The 16,263-nt window shown below is 46.7% G+C and overlaps 1 protein-coding gene across 4 annotated transcripts in view; it reads left to right on the top strand.

Moving 5' to 3' along the window:
• The window catches only part of STMN3 (stathmin 3), a 110,435-nt gene that overhangs the window by 72,928 nt on the left and 21,244 nt on the right, over positions 1–16,263 (top strand). The window contains exons 2-4 of one of the 4 annotated variants that reach the window (XM_059713167.1): positions 7,033–7,084; positions 11,536–11,648; positions 15,882–15,914. In XM_059713167.1, the coding sequence (XP_059569150.1) occupies positions 11,630–11,648; positions 15,882–15,914 (52 nt within the window). In that variant the 5' untranslated portion in view covers positions 7,033–7,084; positions 11,536–11,629. Of the gene's footprint in view, positions 1–719; positions 5,233–7,032; positions 7,085–11,535; positions 11,649–15,881; positions 15,915–16,263 lie in introns of those variants that run through there. The other 3 variants (XM_059713166.1, XM_019495206.2, XM_059713165.1) reach the window with 3 other exon arrangements.

Here is a 16,263-nt window from a genome sequence, read left to right as displayed (position 1 = left end):
TTATACACCTTCGAAAGCACATATATATATATATATATATATATATATATATATATATATATATAGCAAAGTATGTAATAGTAAAAGTAGTATATGTGTATATATGTGTGTGTGTGTATACACATATATACACACACACACATATATATACACATATATACACACACACACATATATATACACATATATACACACACACACATATATATATATGTGTGTGTGTGTGTGTACACCCCCCCCGCAAAACTACCATGTGAAGTGGTACCTGCAGAACTCACAGCGCAAGTCAGTAGAACTCAGTTCTAATTCCAGAGCCATGGTCTATTTTATCATTTATTTAGAAGAAGCAGCCTCAATCAAAATTCAGATTTGAATAAATGAAAACGTGATCAATTTGTGTGATAGGCCAAAACTGAAAATGATTACTGATGGCTACCAATTTCTTAAGCAAGAACACATATTCCACATTGCAGAATACAACCACACAGTTTAAAATGGAGGTGAACCTGTCTCAGTGGTCCCAGTTTTAAACATCTCAGGGCAGCATGCGTTAGATATTACAGCTTTAAAATGGTCTCACACTGCATTCTACTTGGGTTGAGAAGAGTTATACTTGGGTTCACGTTGGTCAGGGCAGCTTATGTCCAAACATAATATTAAGAGACGGCATTTTACATCCTGGGTTCAAATGACATTGGTTTTTATATTTCTCATAACAGGGGCCAACTGCACAAGTAAGCAACCAACCAGCTCAGCAGCTGGGGTGCGATCGCATGCCGGGCTGTCAGAGAGATCAAACTTTGCTAATGCTTCCACAGCAGAGCTCAGCTCTTTGTTCTGTCCTACCCACGAACAAGCATCTCGGAGATACTGCCATACACGCTCCAGACAAAGAATAACCTGCATTGTGAAAAGTGTTTCCTTATTTGACATCCTTTCAATACGACTGACTGTCTTAGGGAGCTGCCAAGTAGAGAAAACAGCAATAGGCACAATTTAAAAAAAAAACCCCAAACGACAGATTGCCTGAACATAAGGACGACTTGGTTTTCTTTCCTTTTCCCAAGTTTAGGAGCGAGGCAAAGAGGGGAAAAAAGATCACACTACTTAACTTTCTGCCAATGAATCTAACGCTTTAACATTTCTGGCATTAATTTTTTAGCTGCACACTTAAAATATGAATCATGAAAAGTCACGTCTGGTGGAGTGTGAAACGGCATATATAGAACAGGAAAGGGAAAAAGCTTTGTAACTTTTACCAGTAGTTTTACACTGTGACAGGTTCCTTTAACAACTTGCAGACGGGATTGCTCCGAAATCAGAACACCTCCTCAGTACATTTCACTGCTGCTCCCATAGACTGCCATTTATAATCAACGCAAGAATTAAACTTCTGCAGTGGGTCACCAGGAAAACAGCTACTCTTTTAATAGAGGCATTTAACTGTTTAGTCCCACTTGAGCAGATCAGGTGCAAAGCTGCTCGTGCTAGAAGAAGGCTTCAGATGTTCTATTCGCAGAAACAGATTCAATGACTCATCGATACCGGGGTCGGAAGGGACCGACTGGATCATGGAGTGCGACCCCTGCCCAAGGCAGGAAAGAGCGCCGGGTCAGACGACCCAGCCAGGTGCTTGTCCAGCCTCCTCTTAAAGACCCCAAGGCAGGGGAGAGACCACCTCCCTTGGAGCCCGTTCCAGATTCTGGCAATCCTTGCCATGAAGAAGTTCTTCCTGATGTCCAACCCGAACCTGCTCTCCGTCAGTTTGCGGCCGTTATTTGTAGTTAGCCCAAGGAGTGCCCTGGCAAACAGAGCATCTCCTATTCCTCTCTGTCCCCCGCAACGGATCGGTCTTCCGTGGCTGGTGAAGACTATCACGTATGAAACGCTGGCTCGTTTTTACGTGGATTAGGTTAAACCAACCAAAGTGATTTAAAAAAAAAAAAAAACGCACAAAAAGCTTGCAATGAAAGAATTTTTTTCTGCAAAAATCGAGTGGGTCTAAAAACAGAGATCACCTCGACCACCAGGTCCGATTCCTTTTGCCTCTAGACTAAAAGGGCTACAACCTGGGCGCCTGACACGACCAGCCTCGCCTTGGGGCTGGGTTATTCCCAGAACCCATCGTGCCTCGCATCACCCCGTGACAACACGGCGCGCCTCGGCGAAGCGGCTCTGCCCGTGCGCCGCCTCCAGACGGGGAGAAGCGGGGATACACAGCCTTCCCACGACAGCGCCCGAATGCCTCCCCGCACTCACCTTCTGCAGGCACTCGAGCACCCGGGCCATGTACGCCTCCTGGCACGCGTACGGCTGGAACGGGAAGTCCACCGTGACGCCATTCAGCACGATCTTCGGCATGCTCGGAGCGGCGGGCCTGCAATTGGGAACCCGCTCAGCGCACGCCATCCCCGTGCACGCGCCCGGCCGCGGAGTAAAACCGGTTACAGCGAGCTCGTTGCCCTGTCACGTGCAATGGTGCCCCGGTGCCCTTTCACCCCCCTGCCCCCCAGGAGCCCCCGCCTCTCCTCGCCCCGCCTGCTGCCAGGGCGGGTGGGGCGCAGGCCGGCCGGGGTTGTCATGGCAACAGCAGCCCCGAGCCCTCACCCCCGCGGCGTTCGCAATCCCCGCGCTTGCTCACGTGGCCCGGATGTGCCGCGCGTCACTTCCGGCCCCGGTCTCGCGGGCCGGTGGAGGTGGGGGCGCGGGTTGCCATGGGAGCGGAGGGGCGCGAGTTCGAGTCCTACCTCCTCCTCCTCCTGCTCGCTGCAGCACAGCTGTCTCGGACGCCCTCTTTGGGAAAGCAGACGAGACTCCCGAAAACCCTGCAGCCAGGTCACCTCCAAAAGGCCTTCCACATCCAAACGATGGCTATTTACAACATAAAGACATTCGTGTCATGTCGCTGTCGTCCATCGAGTACAAAATTCTGGGTGATTTTTGGAGAAAGTCAGGTATGGGGCCTGGGTTCAGGAGCCGATCCCCATTCATACCCCCGTTTCCTGCGGGACAACCGGTTTCGAGCGACAGTGTTGTCAGGACCCCGTTGCGTGTAAGCCCGAGGCCCGCCTCGACTTCCCGGCGTTCGCCTGACGACGGGCGGCGCTCCACAACGTCTCGAAACTGCCACCCGTTTCGAGTGCCCCACCTCGGTTTCGACTTCGTGGCGCCCGACCCGACGCGGCGCCGGCGGGAAACCCGGTGCTGAGCGAGGCCGTTTCGACTGAAGACGCGGCGGCGGCGGCGTTCGGGAACCAGGCGTGTGCCGAGTCCGAGGGCCGCCTGGGACACAAGCCGAGGCCCCTCGCGTAGTCCTAGAGCTCCTAGGTGCTTTTCACCGGGAGAAGTCTGTGCGGTGTCGCACGGGAGGATGGTGCGCCGCGCCGCGCCGCGCCGCTCTTCAACGTCCTCCACCCACCCCGCGCAACGCCCTCGGCCGTTCGTTTCTCTCCGACACACGGGAAGGCCGGCTGCCCTCGTGGCTGCCGGGAGCTGCCTTTCAGCGATGTTGCGTGTAGGAGGAGTGCGAAGCAGCGAGGACGTTGGTGAAAAGCTGTGCGCATCCGAGGTACACGTGCCTGTGCTTCATTACACTGAGCTTTGTAGCGTCTGCAGCAAGAACGGGGTGTCCTTTGTTCCTGGGGGTGCGACTGCCTTTGTTCCCCGCTTCCCTTCAGCACACGGCTTTCAGCCTTCAGGTTTACGCCGGTGTATCAGGGTCGCTGCCCGCCTCTGGGAATTGCTGCGGTGCAATCTCGCTCCTTCGAACCAGAGGCTGTTCCCAGATGTCGGTGCTCCCATCGCTTCCCAGCTCATTGTGGACGATGTACTGGGCGGGGAAGTCTGAGCAACCTATAACATGTGGAATAAAAGAGGGGTGTGGCTTACCTACACTCTCAGATGGTGATGGCAGTGTATCTCACAGGTGCATAGACGCTGGAGACTGAAGGAAAACCAGGTGTCACCCAGCGTAGCTCCCTGTAAACAAGCATGTCACTGCTGATAGCCTTGCTATACGCTGCAGCTATTCTGTAGACGATCACTGGGATCTGATCTAACGTTACTGAAACCTCACAGATGCACGTTTGTGATTTCCTGGAGCTAATGTGATCTGGCTTGTAAATTGTTTGAATGGCAGCTATTATGCTACAGGATTACATATGTTAAAGCCACTTAGAACTGGGTTTATGAACTCCAGTTTCCCAGCTCCTCTATACTATCAAAGTCTCTGTATGTTAAAAACATTTAAGTATACCTTAATCTTAACACCTTAATATTTAAGTATCCCCTAAGATGTCTTCAATCTTTAAGATGTAATGACTACTGCAAAGCATATCAAATTCAAAAGTCTAGTCTTTTGAGGGTTTGGAATGAAAGGAAATATACTTCCTTTTCTACCTGTTCTTGCTGTCTCTCCATGTTATAATTCAAACATTTCTCAGCTGATTTTGCTCAGGCTTTTGAAGATGCAGTCTTTTATGGTGAATGGAAGCACATAAGATTTCAGCCCCGACCAGTCTGGGAAAAGAGTGAGATGCGGTCAGGGTCGATGCTGTCAGGGTATGGCATCGGGGGAAGCTCGTTATGGAGAGGAAAGGTTTGCATTCAACCCTGGGTGGGCCGGGTGCTTTGTCCCCTCACTCTCACTCTAACACACAGTTCTCTTTCCGTAGAGCAGCAAGTTAAATGAACATTGCCTTTAATTGTATTATATTGTTTGCTACAATCTGTATTACCATAATAGCATTTACTGCTGTCCTAAAGGAGGGGAAGCTGGAAGGTTCCCAAACCCAAGCAAGAGAAATGAGTCAGCAGATGCTCTGTTGTTCGGGGTCCAATGTGACTCAGCATTGGCTAGATGCTGTCTATCTTTCTGTATGATTATTTCTCTGCACCATTTACCTTGTTTGACCATGTCTGCAGCTCCAGTGTTGCCATCTCTCTCTCTCTATTGCCACATCATTTTCTTTCCCAAACTGCAAGGGACATCTTGGAGCACAACCAATAAACACCTCCCACCCCCACCCCCAAAATGCAAGTCCAAAAGATTATTTGTTCCTCATGATGATGTACTTTGCAAGTGAAATGTACTGGTAGACTCTTACTGAAGCTGGAGCATGCCGTGAGCAATGCGGGAGATTAAAAGACTGGATACTGCTGGTTATTGCTCAGAGTCACAGAGCCAGAGTCGTGCATTTAGGCAAACAATTAATAAATGGTCTGTGAATTGTATAGTGTTACCCAGAGCTCTATGTTTTATTAGCTTGTGTACATGAGACTTCTTTTTAAAGGCGTGATACCTCGCCAGTGCTGGTGGAGAGAAAAAGGAGAGGCAGATTTTTGCTTATGCTGTGGATCTTTATGCTTTGCTTCATTTGCTGGTTCCCCCGTTTTATCCGCACCATCACAAGTTCTTTGCCCTTGAGCAAGTATCTGTCCTTCTCTGCCTCAGTTTCTTCATGTATTAAAAGTGATAGCATCGCTTACTTGACAAGGGTATTGTGAGGTTGCCTAAATTAACATTTTTTAAGTCTTTGCTGTCTTCAGAGCCTGGTGGCACATGACATTCCTTGTGTAGTTTAGCTTTTGTTGGTCCCGCAACATCCATCTATATATAGGGTGTGTCTAAAGCCAACACGTGTGTCTGGGAGATAATGGATGTTGTATCTTGTATCAGAGTTTGGGATCTATTTCCTGAGCTGTCCATAAGAAACAAAATCATTTATGATTAACATCATAAGGCCCTGTGGATACGTTAAAGAAAATAATGCTCCTTGCTTTATATATGGATAACATACCAGTGGGGATACAACATTTTCAAGGGGTTATTCTAGAGAAAAGGAAACCAAAAGTACAGGTATTTATTCCAAGCTCTGGCTTCCAGACATATTTAGGCAAGCTTTTCGTTAAATTTTTTACCAGGTTTCTAATATGTGAAGATGGCACCTACCCTCTTGAAAGATGTTTTAAAGAGGCTACAATGAAGGTGCAAGGTTGTGTCGATGGTAGGGAAAAAGCTTGGGGGATGGGGAGTATTTTTTGCATGTCGGCTCAGATATGGTAACTGGCCAGTGTTAAAATGGTAACATGGACAAATCAGTTGTAGTTTTAACGTGGTTAAAATATTTTTCTTTTAAAGTATTATTAAAAATATTTTAATTATTCCACCCACACAGGGATTAAACTTAATAACTCACTGTATTACCTTTAAATGGGAAACAAAGCCTGGGAGCTGTCACTTGAGATATTCATACAATGTGCCAGTATTTCTTTGCCATTAACCCAGGGGTGGGCAAAATGCGGCCCGCCAAGCCATTCTACCTGGCTCACAGGGTCCCTAAAAAATGTAGAAAATTAATATTTATCTGCCCCGGGCTGCCTGTCATGCGGCACTCGATGGCTTGCCAAAACTCAGTAAGCGCCCCTCTGCCAGAAATAACTGTTCGCCCCTGCATTAGCCTATGTAGTCATTGTTCATCTTTAAGTTAGGCAACGAACCATGAAAGAAATTCTCTGCAATCTTGCGCATGCGGGGGTCACATAACTAGTAATTGTGCATATAGAAACACAACATACGGCCTCTGTAGGGAATATAGATTTTCTCTGAAATACCATTGGGCATTGGCTCTCCATTCTAGAGTCTCGTTCTTGTGATTTAGCTCTTTAGTGTAAGACTGGGGATGTGTTGCATGTGTTACTCTTGAGGGTAGTAGTAGATTAAAACCCAAGTCAGCCTGGCCAGTGCTGTCTACTGAATGTCCCGGCTTGTCCCCTCAAACAAGTGTGGTGAAGTTTTCAGGTTCAAGTTTTTCAACTTAAATAAAAATATAGGTGCAGGGAAAAAATAAAGCCAGGATTCAAAGAAAGACTAGAAATAAGTAACCTTCACATCTGAAGGGAGGTAGATGAGTGAGTGACTGGAGGATCTTGCCAGCTGATATCTTTGGGAAGCAGACTTGCAAGGTGAGCTATTCCCATTCCCAGCCGTATAGCTAATACCAATCACGTAAAAGAGATTGTTTTTCTTTATAGGTATAAAAGAGGATTAAGATGCCAGCCACTTTCTTCCTGAATGCCTCCCATGGTAAGCATCTTAAGCTTTTGTTTGACCACACAATTATTCAGTCTCTTTGGTCCAGATGGTCCAGACCCTTGTCTTTCTGACTGTTAAGAACCTGCCAAAAAACCCAAACCCTTTCCTATTCCACACTCAGATCTGAATTAAAACAGTCTTCTGAGGTTCTCTGAGTTTCTTCCTTTTTACATATGGGAGAAACTGAAGCAGAAGGGATAAGTGATTTGCCCAAGGCCACATGGCAAATCAGTTCTGGAGCCAGAAGTTGGCTGTAAAAGCTCGTAGCTCTCCGTCATGAACCCAGGCTACCATGCAGTGCTGCACTTAACTGTTTCAGACTCCAGGTGTGATAGCCAAGATCATGACCTCTACCTTCTTGATTCTGGACCTTGACAAATTGTAGTTTTCCATCTCTGTATGAGAAGGTACATTTTTAACACTTGAAGAGAGAAGGCAATTTGGGGCAAGCAGTATAAAATTCATTGGCATTTATGCAGACAGGACTATGGGACAAGGTGGCTGTTTACTTGCAAGCTGTGGTCTCTTCCTTGAGGCTTGGCATTGAGGCACCCTAGGAAGGAAGCCGGGAGACCAGAGTGATCCAAATTCTGAGTTTGCTTCACACCTTCATCTGACTGATATGATATAGTCTCTCATTTTCCTGATCCAGATCTTTTTATGACTTGGCCTCATTTTCTTTTCTGTCTGAAGTGCGCGTGACAAGCACCAAAGAGAAATCAGTAAGGATGACCCGAACATTTCTTTTGCCTTTAGGGAAACATTTTCCTGATTTAGTGCTGATGTTGCCATCACCAGTTTTTCTCTGTCTCAGTTGCTAAATTCTGCAGAGGTACCTGCAGGCTGGGCTCAGCTGATTTTCTTGCTAGACAATCACATTTCTTTTCTAACTCTCTCGTATATTATTTATTAATTTCAGGCTTTTGGATTTCATGCCAGGCAAAATGGACTGTCTCCTTCCATCCCATTCAACAGGTGGGAGGGTCAGGAATTTCCAGGACACAAATTCTGAGAGACCTCTGTAGAAATAACAGCTCAAACTAAGTCTCTCCAAAATCAGTATTTGCAGATCATCCCTAAGAGCAGCTTTTAAAAAGTATAGGCTAAAGGTAGTGCATATGCTTTTTTTCCCCCCAAAAGATGATGATGAAAGGGTAGTTAAAAACCAAGGGTGGGAGCATTAGTATAACCCAGACTCTTTTGTGTGTTAGCATATTAGCTTCTGGGAGGAGTTGATATGAGTAAGTAATCCACAACCACCCGATTCCCTTCCTATGTACAAATCCCTTAGGGGAGAGATCATCATGAAGTCAAAGTTCTGCATGGTGCACTTGGTGGGGGGGTGCAAAGGAGACAGTATTATAACTGTCCCCTTCATCTTTGATGCTCTGGGCTGCTCTAAATTCCACCAGCACCTGCACTGTTAGCAGCACTACTAGTTGATATCATACCCCAACACTATTCACCCATGCGCTGCGTATCAGACAGAAAGAAACAGACCTTCACTAAGAAGGAAATGCAAAAGAGCCTTTCTGATATCAGCTTTAGTGACAAAGGCCAAATGAAGCTAGTGAGATGCTGTCACATGAGGAATTTGGGAAGGGATTGTGATTTGTGAGCTCCTCAGGCTCTGCGGTACAAACATACTGCACTATTCGGGCTGGACTCGATGGTCTTCTGAGGTCCCTTCCAGCCCTAATGTCTATGAAATCCTTTTGGATGGAGGAGGCTGCTTTCCAGGAATACTTGCCTAAAGCTGTGGCAAGAGTGGGCCCATGTCCACCCTTCTGCTGCTTCCAGATGTGCACCTTCTTGATGCTAAAATGGTTAATCACAATATCATGGGTAAATTCCGGTTTGCAAATTAAGCACTTATTGCATCTCCCAACTGGCAGAGGGGACCACCCTTCAGTGACGGGGAAAGTGATTTGTATTTGTGCTGTGAACTCAAACGAGATCATGAAATCTGTAAATCCCTTTGGGATCTATCTGGAGGAAATCACTATCTAAACGCATGATCCTCATGGCTGTTGTCAGTCTGATACCCCTGGTAGAGGATGACACTAACCCACTTTTAGTTCTGTGTTTCCTTGAGCCTGTGATGTGAAATTGGATCCTTTGTATTATTCTAAGCTGTGTTTTTATTTTATTTTATTTTAACTGTATTTCGCCTACTAGAATCTATATTCTCCACCCTTGCAGACCAAATGTTTTCTATCATTGTACCTTGTTTCTTCAGGTTCTAGACAATTGGCACTGTCTGTATCCTATCCAACAAACCTAATAGAAGTACCGTGTTATTATGGGCTTCTGTTCTTGAGATTCAGCATGCATTGCTGCAACTCCAGTCCGTAGATGGTGTGGTGCATTTCAGAGGGAAATTTCTGCTGAAACTTCCCCTGTGCTTTGCAGACTAAAAGGAGAATCAGAGAACTGCTGTTTGTGATCTGCACCCTTTATGCGCTGCATGGTGATGAGCTCTTTTAAGGAATGATCAGAGGAAGACTTCATAGGGAGGAAAAGATCCAGGAATCTTTAATGTGATAAAAAATGTCTGCACATTCATAATAGGAAAGTCTGAAGGAAATGCATTCCATAAAACTGACTTCTCTGCTGATTGTACTCAAATACCCATAATCTTAGAATCTGCCTGGCTAGGCATCACGTGCCATGGAGGCAGATGGGAGCCAGTCACGGCAGTAGAATATATACACCTATTTCCCTCATCTCTTTCATGACAAAAGTTGTATGAGACCTTCAAATTCTCCCTGACCTAAATCAGAGGCAGCTTGTAAAAGAAATTCAATTTAAAATAGAGAAGAAGAATTGCTCGAAACATTGCAGACGACTCAAGTTGGTTATAGCCCTGTTATTTATGACCATAGCACATACAGGTCATGGGCAAGATTGAAGCCCCACTGCGCGCGGCCTTTGACCACACGCATAGATATGTCCTGTCCCCTCCCGCACTCCGTGCAATTAAGACACAGCAACAAAGCGAAACGCAGCCACCTTGCAAGTTTTCCCGTCCGTCTCAAAATGAAGGGAGCCAAAAGCACAGGGGAATTCTGGGATGTTGTGAGAGGAGAATGGATCCTGAGAGATTTCATGGGTAAATCAAGGAACTTCAGGCTGCTGGCCTGAGAGGCAAGCTTTTGAGGGTTTTCCAGTAAAACATACAGAGTCTCGGGAATTCCTGAATTAGACTGGAACGTAGAGGGGGGAGGAAGTCCTCCACTGAAGGTGCCATCCACCCTAACACAGGCTCAGTGTTTGAGTACAAAGACAGAGATTGAGGTGAAAATGTACTCAAGGTTTTACATTTCTGTAAGAAGCAGGTATTTTGTGGGGCTCCGGTGTTGAGCAGGGATGTCTGCAGCTGCTTGACACCCTGTATGTAGTTCCTTGCAGCTGTTGGAGTGGCTTGGGAGTGCCTGCATTGCAGCAGGTTGGGTGGTTCGGGGTGTTTGCAGCAGAAGGTCTGTGCAGCTAACAGCAACATGCAGCGTCAAGGGGCAAATGGCTTCAGGTATGAGGCTAATGTGAGCGGCCTATCGCCAGTGAGGTGATAAAAGAAAGGGTTGGGGTCTGTACTGCCATCTTTGGAGAAATAATCCAGGGCACCTACAGCTGTGAGTGTGAAATAGGAGAGGGGGTTTTGTTCCTGAATGTGGGTGGGAAATAGATTCAGAAACCTGCGTAAGACATTGGGGCGTCAGCCCCAAGCAGCAAACAAGAGACAATACAATATGAGAAAGTCCAAGGCCCACAAAGGAAATAAAAAAGCCCCGCTGGATCCAGAGGGCTAAATTCCCTTCTCCCTTTTACATCAGTTTTACGATAGTTTAACCCTATTGAATTCAGAGGGGTTCTTTTAAATGGAAGATGTTAGGCCCAGAAATACCCAATTTTCCTCAGATTGCTCCTTCCCCTTTCACACTGTCGAAAGTAGCTTCAGAGTTTTGGGGCTTTTTTTTTTTTTCTAGTTGACCGGGGACTCCAGACACAGCCCCTAAGGTGTTTATTGGCTTGGAAATGGCTTCTCCTTTGAAAAAAAAGATATTCAATGAATCTGCACATTTTTGCTTTCAGTTGACCCAAAAAGAAAAAAAAGCCAGGGCTAGTCCATCTCCCGCAGATGAGAGAGGGAGGGAGAAAAATCTCTTTTTGCTGGAGATTGGGTGTGTCACCTGCCCTTCCCCCTGCGGTGCTTCTCTCTGTATTTACAGTGGTCAGACTCTGACTCTGGCAGGACTCTGACATCAAAGCTGCTCAGCAAAAAAAGCCCCGATCCACTCATTAAGATTCACAAGCAGCGACTCCTTCTTTCTTTCATTCCCCTTCTCTTTTCCTCTCTTCCTCTCCCTCGCTCTCTTTCTCTCTCCTCCCTTCCGATGGCTGCAGCCCCCTCCAGCTGAGTCAGTTCTTCCTCTCTTCCACAGCATTGCAGCACCTCAGCAGAAAGCAGCATCCTTTCACTCCTCCCTCCCTGTGCATCTCTCCGACAGCATCCTCTCTGCTCCCCACCTCATCACCATGGCCAGTACTGTGTCAGGTAGGACCAACATCATTTTTATTTTTTAATCATCCTTTCTAAAATGAACACTGGTATTATTTATCATTGTTTCCAGCCTGGGTTTTGCCTGCGTGCTAGGGGGAGTTGCTAAAAGGCGGACCACAGCATTGTCTTTTTTGCTTTTCTTTTGATGCATGATCATTTTTCTTTTTACCTACAGCCATAGCTGTTAAATGTACCTGTTTAAATAAGGACCAAGATGCTGCTTCTGAATTATTTTTTTGTCGCACCCTATAGGAAAAGACAAATCCTCTGTTCATTTTTGGATGCTGAGGTGGGGGGTGGAGCTGGGAATTATATTTTGGCATTGGTAAAAAGCAGCTGTAGTTAAATATGCTAGAAGAGAAAGAGAGATGAGCAAGAAATTGATAAAGATGCTGTGAAAAGAATCCAGCTGGGGGGGTTGCGTGCATTTTTCAGAGCCTGGCATCCATCAGAATACACTGCTTCATTGGAAGGTGCGGTCCTCTGGTGTCGAGTGAAATCCAGTGCTGCAAGGAAAGCCCTTCCTTCTTTCTGCAGTAATAATGGGAATAACAGTACGACTGCATCTTGGTCTCCCAGATTGGGCAGGACCGGGCTTTGGGGATCAGATTTGCCCGCAGTGTGTCAGGCTGCGGTGAGCCTGCTGTGCCCTTTCTGTGGAAGTGTTCCTAAGGATGGGTCTTGCAGCATCTTACCGGGGAGGCGAGGAGGAGGGAGGGATTCAGATACATGGAACTGGGGGCTTAGTGAGGGGGGGAAAAAAAAGCTTCTGCGGACTTATGTCTGAACAATAGATGCTCACGGAGAGTCTTTAAAAAAATAACCCCACCCCACCCCTTTGAAATAGCTCAGTTGCTCCTTATGCTGCATTAAAGAAAGTCTGAGTCGGAAAGGGTTGGGATTTGGGTCTGAATAAGAATGGAGGAGGGAAAGGAAAGGTGTGTTCTCCTCTGGACCCCCTCCCACTCAGTGAGGCAGTTGAAAGAAAGAGTAGCCTTTCTTGCTGCATTCACTGCCTTCTCTCTTGGCAACCATGGTGCAATTTTCTATTCTTTTCTCTTTTTGAAAGCCCAGCAAGGGCAGTGGACGAAAAGGAAAAGAGATATGGGGCTGGCAAGGGGAAGGAGGAAGCTGTTGTTTCAAAGCAAGTTTTACATGCAATTAGGGAACTGCGATGAACCATTAATAAAAATGTTTCTCCTTACCATGGAAAATCTGTGGCATGCATGCGTGTGTGTCTGTAAACTCCCTTATTTCAACGTGTGTGTGCTGGATATATTCTGAAGGTCCCACCCATCCATTTTACTTTCCTTCCTACAAAATGGGCTCTGGTCTGATTTGCAAAGTGGGGGGAGCTCAGATTCAGCAATCATCTATACCAAGGTTACATTGCACTTGACACAAATGAGGTGGTGGATGTGACATGCATAAGCACCAGGAGCCTTTTCCATATGGTGCTTTCTCTTCCTCCCCACCCACCAAGCCTGTGTGGTGTATTGCACCTTCCAGAAGACATTGCTTTTTACTGTCAAAGGAATCACAGAGCCATGAAGACAGGTGGGCTGCAGAGAGGCAGCTTTAATCTCTGCTCTCCCTTTTGGCTCAGATCAAGCATCGAATTGATTTCAAAGAGGACAGGTGTCAAGGGACAGCAGTGCTGTAGCAGAAGGAGAGCAGAGAATAGGGAAATGTAGGCAGATGACAGAGCAAGGCTGAGCCTCGCCCCTCACTGTGTAGGGAGTGGCTGTCTGTTAGGTTTTGCACATATCATAGGAGTAGAGAGATCAGGCTGCAAAAGGAAGAGAAAGAAACAGGCAGACTGTATAAATGAAAGAATAAAGTCTCTTTCCTTTCCTCTTTCTCCTTTGTTTTCCCTTTTATCCCCAACAAAAACAGAGCAGCACTGGAGAGAAAGCAGCTGTAATTGTCTGCAGTGGATGCCCAGGGGCTTGTCTTCTTAGGGGAGATTTCCTTGGGTCTGTTTAAATACACAAATAAATCCCTCAAATGAAAAAGAATCCAGTCCTTCTTGCCCTGCCCCAGCAGTGGGGCTCCATTTCCCACCAGCTACTCCAGGCATCTTCTGTTAGCCATGATTATCCTTTTTTTCCTGATAAAGCAGCGGAAGCAGCAGCACATGCTCAGTGCAGACTCAGCTGCAGTGATAGCCATGCTATGCCGACAGACCTGCAGAGGTAGAGCCCGCACGCATCCTTATGGAGTCCCTTAGTCTAAGCCACACCTTTTCGTACACCCCAAAATCAGAGTCTCTGTGGACTCTGCAGGACTATGCATCTGTGCCCAGTCACTGACCACTGAAAGGCCACTTGGGCAAATGAACAGAGGAAGGAATATCGGTGACCTTTCCTAGCAATTGTAAAATGGTGCAGAATGGTAAAAGTCTCAGGAAATCTTTTTTTTTTCCTGGTATGTGATCACATCTAATGCGGGGGAGCCAAAGGGAACCATCATGGTCTCTTTTAGTTGCATGCACAAGTATGCAGCCCGTGGTACAAGTGGTCCTGGCAAATCCCAGAAGGGTCTCCTCACTGGATGGATGTTGGCAGCACATGGTTTTGTGTGGCTCTGATGAATTCCCCATGATCTCTTCTTTTGGACGATCTCAGGGGACACCATGGCAAACACGCCTGTTGTTGTTTGTGTTTAACATGAATGTAGCAGTAATACTTGGAGGTCCTAGTTCTTCCTGTTTGTCCAGTCTTTTCATTTCCGTCTCCATCTCTAAGGTATCACTTTAATTTCTTTTTCTTTAAATATGTATTTTGATACCTGTATTTACCTTGGGGAAATTCTGCTACATCTAAGAGGACTTCAGTTTTACAAACCTGGAGAGTACAGACCAGCTCTCCTTTGGTTGGCACACAGTTGAGCAGCTGAGACTCCCTTTGCCCCCTGCTCTGAGCTGTCTAATGGCTGGGACAGAGTTGGCCAATGCCAAATCTGTTTATGTTTTTAATGAAGTGAATACATTCTCCTTGTGCAGAGGAAAAGTGTGGACTCACTGGTATTATGTGGCCACAGGGGAATCTCTCTGAATTCTCCTTCTGAAAAGTAAATGTGGGACCTGTGTGGCATTGATGTAGAGCCCCAAATGAGGGGGAAGGGAGTCTGCAGACCTCTAATAGTCTAAAAGGCCATAAGAAATGGTCAGTGGATTGTAGTCGGTCCTGCACACTTTTATAATGTTTTTAATTGAAGTTCAATGAGAAGTGGGCATGATGGTCTGCAAGCAACTTGGAAGTTGGCAGTGATCCATTTGGTTTGGAAGGTTTGGGAACCTTAGGCATTGGCAGTGGCCTGCTGGCTATGGCCCCTTGGAAAGGGGAAAAGACACAAAGGAGTTTTGCTTCCCCATTCTTGTCCCACATGCTCAGATTGGGCTAGACCGGAGAGGATTCAACTAATGGCCAGGACTTCAGCTGTGATCTGGGAGCACAGAAGGGCTTCCCCATTGTATAGAGAGTAAAGTAAGGTCCAAAGAGACTAAGTAACTTGCCCAAATCACAGAGAGCTTCTGTGACTAAGCAAGGAATTGGACCTGGGTGGCTAACACCTTGACTCTTGGACCAGCCTTCCTCTCCTCTGGCTCCCCATCTCAGCTGCAGCTAGCCAGAGTCTATGGGCCAGGTTCTACCAGACCCACCTACCTCGCCACACTTGGACATCTTGATTTCCTTCCTCAAGCTCCCCACTCAGAGCCTCTTTTCCTTCAAATGGAGGCCTCGACCTGCACCTCCCATCTCCCCTTTCATCCGCAGATTCCAGGTTTCCCATTGACTCAACTGCTGCATCCATCCCACACAGTCCAGCAGACCTGGGCCTCGGAGCTCCTGCCCTTCCTCTCCTTCCATGGGCTCACTGAGAGAGCTGCACGAACTGATTGTTTTTATGGGGGGGCTAAGAGAGTGAAGTGCTAGAGCCCAGGTTGTTCTGCCATCTCACTCCCACCATCCAAAACAAAAAGAAAGGCAATCTAGATGGATCATCTTGCTCTCTCCCACCCTGAATCCATTGCCTCTCATGATACTGTCTCTCCTGCCTTTAAATCAAATGGCTATGACCTACTTGCTTGTTCATGGGGTATCTTCATCAACTATTGGGGACCTGTAAACCTGCAGAAGAACATGGTCTGCCCCCCCCCCGCCCCTTTTTTGGGGACCACTACCCTGATTCATATTTCACCCTCTCTCTCCCATGCCCTCCTAGAAGTAAAAATGGAGAAGCAGCCTTACACCCAAGGTAAGTTACTGCATGGGACCCTGCATTTTTTGAGTGGCCAAAGGCCTAAATTCTCACCTGTGGCCCCATACGCACATTTGCTTTCTCTCCTGCTGTCTCTTCCCCCTCTGTCTCCCTCCAGCTCCCATGACAGTTCTGCTTGCATTCTGCCTCAGCTGGGGGATGGGCAGTATCTTTCATCACTCTTCTGCTTCCCGACCTCATAGTTAGTATGCATCAATCTTTAGCATGCTTCCTCAGCAGCACTCTTCAGACTTTCCCCAGAGACTGTAAATAGGCTCTTCACAGGCGGATACAGTCTCAGAAGTGTATGTCTATTACCATATCAAATCTGTGTTTCCAATTCATT

Source organism: Alligator mississippiensis, chromosome 9, assembly GCF_030867095.1.
Source record: "Alligator mississippiensis isolate rAllMis1 chromosome 9, rAllMis1, whole genome shotgun sequence".
Classification (NCBI taxonomy): domain Eukaryota; kingdom Metazoa; phylum Chordata; order Crocodylia; family Alligatoridae; genus Alligator; species Alligator mississippiensis.
Note: the sequence above shows the minus strand (reverse complement) of the source record. Positions and strands in the feature narration are given on the sequence as shown.